Below are 10,628 nucleotides of genomic sequence, written 5' to 3' on the forward strand. Positions count from 1 at the left end.
AGGCAACTGCAGGTGTATAGTCCTCTTTAAACAAACAAGCACACACAAATAATAATAATAATAATTGAATAGAAACATTAAAATCCTCTGTACACTTTTAATATTACAAGATCCTTTTACTTTATTTGATGACTGTTTATAATGATACAGAGATGACCTTCACTGATACACACCATCATTACACCACTGTAAAAATAGGAACTATACCTTCCCTTGATAATCCATTAAATCTCTCTTTTTATCACTTACATCACAAACCCCTTTTAGATAAGAAATGCCTTTATTAGTCCCACAGTCCCACAGTTCAAGAGCTTAGCTTGTCAGTTCAAGGGCTTAGCTTGTCTTAGTTAACTAGTTTGGTAACTTCTGTGAGAATGGTGCAGCTGGTCTTCTCCAGCTGTTGTCTCCTGATTGGTTGAAAACAGAATGTATATCTGTATATAAGCATGGTTGTGTGGTAGACCCAGTGTCTTCTCTTCCCTCTTGGACTAGTGGGTACAGGCAAGATGAAGTGGCTGATTTTGGTGGTTCTTTTTGGGCTGAGTGCAGCCTATCACAACCCTCACATGAAGCATGGACGCACCTCCATCGTCCACCTGTTTGAGTGGAGGTGGGCTGACATTGCAGCAGAGTGTGAACGCTACCTCGGGCCCAACGGCTTTGGAGGAGTTCAGGTAGGTGTACTATAAAACATTTGTAGTCATTGGTCTCCAAAAAAAGTTAATGATAACAATAACATGATGCTGCATTCAAATAAAGCTGTTACAACATGTAAACTGAATATCTCTATGTACTTCATAAGAATAAATGTTCCTATTTTTACAGGAAAAAAAAAGTTACAACAAATATCCCGAGTCATAAACAAAGTAATGTACTCCATTCAGTCTAGTGAAGAGTGCAATGAGCGTTACATTGGAGAAACTAAACATCCGCTCCATAAGAGAAAATATCAACACCGGCGCGAGAGCTCCTTTGGATCCCAGTCCACCGTTGTTAGGAAAGACAGTCCTTCCTTAAACAGGAATGGAGGCCTGAGACAATCTCTCACTGGTCTATAATTCCATCCTCAGACCCAAGGCAAACAATAGGAGGGCCATTAACAGTTGAATAGGGTCATTAAGGCTTAAACTGGAGACAGTAGCTGTTTACAGTTTCAGTGTAGTTACCTTCCTTCAGATTGAGATGATGCAGTGTCCACCAGCAATCTGACCAGGACTGAAGAGGTGGCTTGGATGAGCACCGAAACGTCTTCACTCTTACAACGATTTGTCCAGTTGACAGATTTAAACTTTGTCTTTTGCTATACAACAAATACCATTCTTCTAAGGAGCACTCATTCACAATAGATAAACCACAATAAACCAATACATTCAATGTATTAGTTTGCCTTTTAGCAATCATGATGGAGTTAGAGACTTCAAAAGGAAATGTGAAGCTCCATGTATAATCACATACGTCAAACTAGTACCATGTTTTATATTGAGAAATGCTAATATTTGAAATTTGTTTTTTCAGATCTCCCCTCCCAATGAGCACATCATTATCAACAGCCCCTGGAGGCCCTGGTGGCAACGTTATCAGCCAATTGGATACAACCTCTGCTCCCGATCAGGAAATGAGGCTGAGCTCCGTGACATGATCACCAGATGCAACAATGTCGGGGTAAACTAACATATGGTTTCCATGGATTACATTGAATGGCATTGTATCACACACCCAAAGTATCATATTAGACTTGGCCATTTGAACAGACAAAATAAAGTAAATAAATAAATAAAATTAAAGGTTTTAAAATACCCTCGCCCTCCTTAGGTGAACATCTACGTGGATGCTGTAATTAACCACATGTGCGGTGCTGGAGGTGGAGAGGGCACCCACTCCTCCTGTGGCAGCTGGTTCAGTGCCAACAGAAAAGACTTCCCCACAGTCCCCTTCACTGGCTGGGACTTCAATGACCACAAGTGCAGGACCGGCAGTGGCAACATCGAGAACTACGGAGATGCCAACCAGGTGAAAATATTGTATTGTATATATATATATATATATATATTTTTTTTTTTTGTAGAACGGAGGGCAAAAGACCAATGGAGATTGCCTCTTCTGTGTCCAGTGTCAAGCATGGCAATGGCGTGACAATTAACTATATAAAAATATACAGATAGAAATAAGGTCATAGCTTCTCCACGTTGGTTTAAGATTGTACAGTATTTGATGAAAAACTGATATTTACAAAAATGCAAGCTAAAAGTCCAGTTGTGCAAATCAGCACATTCCTTTGGTCAGATAGTTTATCTGATAGTTTATCAAACATCATATGAACAAAAATATCCAATGCATTTCTCCCCAGGTCCGTGACTGCCGTCTGGTGGGTCTGCTGGACCTTGCTCTGGAAAAGGACTTTGTCAGGGGTAAAGTGGCAGATTTCATGAATAAGCTGATTGACATGGGTGTGGCCGGGTTCAGGGTGGATGCCTGTAAACACATGTGGCCTGGAGACCTCCAGAATATATACGGACGTCTCCACAACCTCAACACCAGGTGGTTCTCTGGAGGATCCAGGCCTTTCATCTACCAGGAGGTACTGCTAACTTCCCTTTACAATTGAAGCAAGAATGTAGGAGATGTAATTGCTTTGCTTCCAATGTTCTACAGTATGGCATTAATGTTATCAGCTCTTTGGAGGTGGTGGTAGTGTGAGAAATTTCCTATTAGTTAAATTTAATTCAATTTCAGTAGCAGTAACCAAGCATTTTTTTTTTTTTGGTTTAATCTGAAGGGAGAAGGACAAACGTGATCCTAAATTAACATGGGATACACTTTCACTTAAGATATTAATATTTCTTTCCAGGTTATTGATCTGGGAGGCGAGCCCATCACCTCCAGGGAGTACTTCCACTTGGGACGCATCACTGAGTTCAAATATGGTGCCAAACTGGGAACTTTGTTCAGAAAGTGGAACGGGGAGAAACTCAGCTACACCAAGTATGTACTGGCTACCATCAACATACTTTTACATACTGAAAAATGCAATGAAATAAGGCTGACAAAACAACAATTAAATCTATTAATCAAATGTTAAGTTCAAATCGATCAGTTTGGAAGAAAATTCAATTTTATTTCCAGCACTTTCTTGCATTGGAAACACAGATGGTTCTTTGGCCGGCACTCACAACTGCACCAAGTCACACACAGCGCGTGTTTATATGCCTGCAGCAGTGCTAACACTTTAGTGCCATGAAATATATCTGTGAAATACTGAGGCAGATATGGCAGATGGAGGAGGCAGATATGCTCCTCTGTGAGTTTATGGATTAAACAACAGTGTGGAGCAGAGAGTACAACAGGGGACGAGGTGTACAAAGTTGTATATGTGCTCAGTCCTGACTGAAGCTGAGCATGGATGGACTAGGAGTTTAGGAAAAGAGTTCATTCACTTTTTCGTCTTATCCTCTGTCCTCTCCACACACAAAACAGGGTGTGTACGCGCACATCAGCAACCGTGCTGTGCTTTCCTCCAACTGGGCCAAGTCCCAACCAGGCCAATTCCCACGCACACAAGACCGTCCTGCGCATTAGGGGCTGTCTGGGCTTGAGGGGCTGTCCTGCTTTAGGGACTGTTCACTCTTGAGCACGGGTCCTTTGGGTTGGTGTGGATGCACCTTTAGAAGTGATGTGCTCTTTGTTTGTGTTTATGTGTTTGTCAAAGAATTGGTAAAGAATATTGTGAAAGTGTAAATCACGTCTTTTCCCCTCACATCAGCTACAATTTCAATGTAACAACACTGGTATGGTGAGTTTAATGTAACAACACTGGTATGGTTTGTTTGCTCTCATTCATAAAATGGAGATGGATTTCCCCCGATGACTAGTGAGTTAAATATCATCACTTCCCAATACAGTGTTGAAGTATCATCACATTCTTTAGCTGTTTTTGTTTTACATCTTGAATTTAAACCATTATACATATTTTTACTAGAGTGGGAAGAAAACATCTAAACTTGAATCGAAAATCAAATTTCTTTTGAAAAAACCTTAAATTCCTCTGTAATTTGAATATGTTGCAATTTATAATAGGATTGGAAACAATTCTCATCAATGGGCTTAAAAGTCTTAATGTGCCATTTTCTTGAAGAAAAAATCTAAATAGATTATGTTTTTGAAACATTAGTTTAGCAAATAAACAACTATATTAAACCAATTCGTATCTGCCCTCTGTTTTTTTTGTGGTAAGGAATTGGGGAGAGGGCTGGGGTTTCATGCCCAATGGAAATGCCTTGGTGTTTGTGGATAACCATGACAACCAGAGAGGCCACGGAGCAGGCGGAGCTTCCATCGTCACCTTCTGGGATGCCAGGCTCTACAAAATGGCTGTTGGGTACATGCTGGCCCACCCCTATGGAGTCACCAGGGTCATGTCCAGCTTCAGATGGGATCGTCACTTTGTCAATGGAAAGGTACAGTCTATTTTAAAAACACACAAGACCAGAACACAAGAGAATAGTATTAATAAATAGCGCATATGATTTGCCAATTTGAGTCAGCACCAAATTTAACAACTTCACACTTAACAACAACACATACAAGATAATGAAAGTATAATCAAGCTTATAACTAGCAAGACTGATGTAAACTTGGTAAATTGACTGCTAGATAATTGGCTCAGGACGGATGAAAGTGATTATGTAGTGCTGGTTCCTACGGCAAAGTGTAAACAAGCTTAAACTATTATATTTCTATTTTAATATGTTTTTGTTTTATTATTATTAGGCTAGTAGAAAATTACATGTTAACCACAAGTCAAACAATTTTCCTAAACCTAACCAAAACCTGTTCCTAAACAAAAACAAACCTTAACCATAGACAGTTTCTTAGTCTTAATTATAGGCCTAACTATTTCTAAATGTCTTTACTTCGAATGGCCAGTCACTGCAGACCGTCTCTCTGGAGCATACTGTCTACTATCTTCTATGAACCACCAACTGCGCTCACTCATGTTTGTGTTGTAGGATCAGAATGACTGGATGGGACCTCCCAGCCATGGAGACGGATCTACCAAATCTGTTCCCATCAACGCTGACCAGACCTGTGGAGACGGCTGGGTGTGTGAGCACAGGTGGAGGCAGATCAAGTAAGTCATCACTGGACTGCACTTTGATTCACCACATCTCCATTTGCGTTAAAGTTATTTATTTATTGTTATTTTGTCTTTTTTTTTTTTTTAACAGGAACATGGTGAAGTTCCGTAATGTGGTGAATGGACAGCCTCATTCAAACTGGTGGGACAACCAGAGCAACCAAGTCGCCTTTGGACGTGGCAACAGAGGATTTATCGTCTTCAACAATGATGACTGGTGAGACTTTTTTCTTGCATTAAATTGTATGTACTCATGCATTTATTTTTCAACCCACTTAGAGTAATTCATGGATAGTGCGAATAGCGATAAGGCTAATCTACAAATTATACAAATAGTGGGTTTAAAGTGGGACTAAACACCCAAACTCCACCCATAACCATATGTCAAATAAAGCTGCTGAACAGGGCAATACCTCGAGGACTAAAGTGAAGAGAGAGAGGAGGAAGAAGGCTCAGGAAGGATGAAGAATAGTGTGATTGGTCTAACACTTCAAACTCCGCCCCCACAGCCAGGTGTTTGTAATGAGAAACACCTGGCTGTAATCACACACAGTTTTTTGACTGTTTTTGACTAGAAAGCTGCAAATTTACTTAGTTTGCACAAAAGTTGCCAATAAATGACAAGTAGACAGCATTAAAACACCATATACACAGTTCAGCAGCAAAAAAAAAAGTAAATTTAGTCTTTAGTTCCACTTTAAACTAATTACACCCAGAACACTGCCCCTTCTGCTTGCTTAACCTTTGACCCTTGTTTCCCCCAGGAACCTTGACATAACCCTGAACACTGGCATGCCCGGAGGCACATACTGTGACGTGATTTCGGGTCAGAAGGAGAACGGCAGGTGCACAGGCAAACAGATCCACGTGGGAGGAGATGGCCGCGCCCACTTCAAAATCAGCAACCGCGACGAGGACCCATTTGTGGCCATTCACGCCGAGTCCAAGCTGTGAACGACATCTTGTTTTTACCGACAATAAAGCTCCATCTCATATTCAGAGTTTTATGTCACAATCTCCAATAATGCAGAAGTGTTTGGTTTGTTTTCATGTGTATATGACCATATTCAATAAAGTTGCTCTGTGTACCGCCAACATTTTATGTGTGTAGAGAATTCACTGCCTTTATTACTGTAACTTGGGCATCACAAGTCGCAAAGATGTAGTTGTATTTCTATTGGGGTGTAAAGTAAAAAATATATAATAAAATTGTAAAAATAAAAATAAAAATAATAATAAAACTGTTAAAGTTAAATAAATAAATACATAAATAAATAAATACATAATTAATAAATAAAAATAAATCAATCAATAAACATCTTATTTTTACAAACTGAAAATAATTTACAAAAAATAAGGTAAGAGGGTCAAGTTTACTATTAGCCCACAAAACTATACCTACATTGTTGAAGTTATGAATTGGGGTGCACAAGTTCTCCAACTCTCCACAAGATGGCATTGCAGCAGCGTTGTACAGTATATGACTTTTTAACCTGGGTCATTTAGGGTTTTGCTGTTTGGTCACTTTGGTCCACAATCAAACTAAAGATTTATTTTATAGGATATAATACTCCACCTGCTTCTTATCCGTTGCTCCATCTCTCTCACTTCACCCCTCTCTCTTTCTCTTTGCCCACTTCTCTTTCCCCCTCCCTCCCTCTCTGTCCCCTTTTCTTTACTACACTCTTCCTCCCTTCGTTTCTATCTCTGTGTCCCTTTCTCCTCCTTTCTCCCTGTTTGCTTCTACTCCCCCTCTGTTCTTTCCTTCTCTTGCTATCTTTTTCCTCCCCCTCTCTCTTTTTCTTTTACCCCCGTCTCTTTCTGTCTCTCTCTTCTTACTTGTCTCCCATTCTCTCTTTCTCTCCACCCTGCTTTCCTTCTCTTCCCCTCTCACTTCTTCCCTCCTCCATCTGTATCTTTCCCTCTCTTTCTCTGTACTCCTCTCCATTCATTCTCTCTCTGTCTCTTCCTCCCTCTTTTTCTCTCCCCACCCTCCGTTTTCCCATTTCTACCTCCCTCCATCACCTTCTCTTTTTTCCCCATCTCTCTCTCTGTATCTGTTTATCCCTGTTTCTTTCTTTCTCATTGAATATTATACTTCTGCGGGGTATCAACTGCTAACACACTGCTTATTTAGATCACCACGTTACATTTTATTGTTTGGAAAATCCTGTATTTTCCAAAAACAAGGTTCAGTTTTGATGCTCTGAGTCATTCTCCTTTTGCTCTCCATGCTAAGTCACTCCCCCTTCAGAGCGCTACCACATTACAATCAGCGTGGTGCCGTAGGATTGTGGGCTGAGCTTTGGGTAGCATCTTATTGCCAACCATAAGGAGGGTTTGAATAGGGCCCGGGAGAGATCACTAGATTACTCAAACATGCATGGATCCCAAAAACTACACTGTTGTACTGTCGAATATAGTTGGCATCCCTCACTAGGCCAAGTCCAGGTCAACCCTCACTCCTCTTCTCCGTTCCCGTCTTAAGTGGTACAAGACCCGAAGTTTGGTTCTTTGCTGTCATAGTAACGCAGCAACAGACACATTGAAGATCTGGTAAAGCCTCCACAACAATAGAAATATGATATGAGTATTGGAAAATAGAAAGTGTGTTTATTTCCGAACTAATGAGCAATGTTGAAACTCACAAAACCAAATGTTCTAGTGGATTATTATGTTATGACAATCTTAAAATTCCAATTCATTGTATTTTTTCAAAGCTTAAAATGCTATAGATTGACAGTAGAACAAACATAGACTGTATAAAGAAGTGGGCTAAGTGAGTGTGACGTCACCCATAGCGTTCAGCTCCAGTCAAATGAAGCTCATCGATGCTGGCAGTTATAATGGAAAATTTGGAGCCAAGTTCCACATTTGGATTTCCGACCCCAAGTATCATAGCAACTGAAGTGCCAATCCAAGGCTTTTGAAGGAACCCTCCTGCCCGCACCTCTGGTTTAGCATGGAGTGGGCGCTTAGCCACATTGTCAATCAAACCTGTTGCTAACGCTTGTGGGAGCAACCTCAGGGAAAGAAGGCATCTTTGTCTGTTATTAATGTTCATATCTTGAATCTTGAGAAAAAAACACCAGGAACACATAGCAGTTACAGAGAGAAAGGTAACATTTTTTCAATGTAAAGTGAAATGGAGCCAGAGTTGACAGAGCCGGAAGCGAACCGATGCTCACTTCCTATTTGGAATTTGGCGGCTAGCAGGTGAGGTAGGTCCATTTACATATACAGTCTTTGGAAAGAAGTAAACAGACAAAAAAACAAATAAATAAATCAAATGTAGTGATGTTTCTGTTATAGCCACCACTGAGTTATGTCTCCTGCTTCCCTCCTTGGAGATGTTTTTCACTTTGCCTGGAATGTTCCACAATATGACAATGATCTGATCAATCATGGAGACAAGAAGGTTGCAACTCCAAGCCAAGCTACCAGTCAGATCTTTGGAGAGGCGATCACGCTCATAATAAGAATCCATGTTATTTGAGGAGACTAATGAATACAAGATCAATGCATTAACTGCCGTACTTGGAACATTCCAGACAACGCAATAACATCTCCACGGACAATAATCGCACGTGAATTCCACCATTAACCAACAAAACCAAACCATAACTTTGAGTAGATCTCATTTCACGTCCCAAACCCTGATGGTGTCACCTCACCTTGTCATATAGGAGCCAGAGAAGACCCTAACGTTGGTCAGATGGCGGACATACTGCAGGTGTTAAATTATTGAGCGCTCCATCTCGCGGTCCTTGCGCTGTTGGCTCTGCTCGCTGCGATTAGACACAGACGTGAGAGGAGAGGAGGACTGATGCTTCGTGATGCTTCGTGACACCCGCGCCACCGCCTGGTCCTCGCTGTCCCTCGTCTCCTTCATTTTTTATAGAGCCCCAACCTGCACGAACCTGCCTGTCACATCACAACTCACTCACAGCTCAGAGACATGTGAGCTCAAAGAGGGGGGGACAAGGCAAGGGGGAGATTTTTGTCACTAAAATAACACAAGAGAAGGTATTTTACTTCTATGGGGTATTAACTGCAAACACAGAACATATTTAGATCATCATGTTACCTTTTATTGTTTTGAAAATCTTGTATTAAACACCGTATTAACATGTTTAACAAGTCTCACTGACGCTTTTTGAACCCTTTTTTCCTTTGCTCTCCATGCTAAGTCACTCCCCCTTCAGAGCGCTATCACAATACAATCAGCAAGCATCCCACTAATGAAACTACTGCACATTGCACCAGTTTTGTGAAGTTTTAGAGTATTGTTTTGAATCCTGCTTTTGTGTTTTTTGGAGCTTGTGGCCTGAGCTTTGGATAAGTTGTACTGGGAGGTTCAGTTTTGATGAGTAATTTCCATTTTTCAAATCAGCAACTTAAACTAAACTTTAAAAAATAAACTCAAATATAAATAGTATACATTTTTGTGTTGTTTTTTTTTTCCTAGCACTATTGCAGGTTTCTTCTACAAGTCTGTTGCTGCAATTTGACATACAGTCTAAAACTAAACATTGGGGGAGAAAAAAAAATCAAATGCTCCACTCCCGTATGCCACATGGGGGCAGTGTTGAAGCAAGTTCCGCCTGAAAACCTCCATAAAATGTTTTTATAATACTGTCTGCTCTCATTCAGCATTTTTATGATCATTTTTCAGCTTGTGTCAAATATTACTATAGGCTATTAAGTATAACCACATCTACATTTCTTCTAATTCAAAAGGATAAAACTGTTTCTCTATGTAAAATTGTCAATCACATCATCTGTTTTTGTTTATTTGTTTGTTTGTTTACTTGTGTATATACCTTTCAGCTGGTTAAACATAAATATAAGCTTTGCAATCAAACTAAGAACTGTTACTTTTCAGCTAATTTACCCCACATTAACATAAAAAGTAAATATCAATGCAAAATTATAAACTATATTACATATTAAGAATTGTCCTGTACGTATTTTTACACTTTTGTTCTTTTGCGTAAATTTGTCCTCTGCATTTGACCCGGTCTTCAATACTGCTGAGGCAACTTCAAGGACGCTCTTCACCAATTTCTTGAGTTATAGTTTCAAGACTATTTAGCGGGAGAGATAAGAGAGATCCAGCAAAGCCCCACCTGACCCAGGAATCAAACCCACCTCGGATGACTCATCAGAGGTGGGTAGTACTCAGTTACATTTACTTGAGTAGCTTTTTTAAGAAATTGTACTTTTCGGAGCACTTTTCTAGCAGTATACTTTTACTCCTACTTGAGTAATATTTGTATTTAAGCAACAGTACTCTTACTTGAATAGAAGTTGTGGTTACTCTTCCCACTATGAGTACAAGTGACATAAACTTTATGTTGACAAAGTGAAATGATTTGATCTTGCACCGCTCCTTCAGATATGATTTAGTTTTCCTCATTCTCATGTCTATTCTTATAATCTGGTGTCGTTAAAACCAAATTTTGTGTATTATTGAATGTTTTGTCTTTTAAAT

The 10,628-nt window shown here is 39.9% G+C and overlaps 1 protein-coding gene across 1 annotated transcript; it reads left to right on the plus strand.

Moving 5' to 3' along the window:
• The first annotated feature begins 498 nt into the window (after nucleotides 1–498).
• amy2a (amylase alpha 2A) lies at nucleotides 499–6,137 on the plus strand. Its single transcript, XM_033981845.2, has 9 exons — nucleotides 499–674; nucleotides 1,516–1,662; nucleotides 1,813–2,010; nucleotides 2,348–2,578; nucleotides 2,849–2,982; nucleotides 4,232–4,454; nucleotides 5,007–5,128; nucleotides 5,226–5,351; nucleotides 5,899–6,137. The coding sequence occupies exons 1-9, from the start codon at nucleotides 507–509 to the stop codon at nucleotides 6,086–6,088; spliced, it is 1,539 nt and encodes a 512-aa protein (XP_033837736.1). The 5' UTR covers nucleotides 499–506; the 3' UTR covers nucleotides 6,089–6,137.
• Nucleotides 6,138–10,628: the final 4,491 nt, after the last annotated feature.

The sequence above is a fragment of the Periophthalmus magnuspinnatus genome, chromosome 17 (genome assembly GCF_009829125.3).
Source record: "Periophthalmus magnuspinnatus isolate fPerMag1 chromosome 17, fPerMag1.2.pri, whole genome shotgun sequence".
Lineage (NCBI taxonomy): Eukaryota > Metazoa > Chordata > Actinopteri > Gobiiformes > Gobiidae > Periophthalmus > Periophthalmus magnuspinnatus.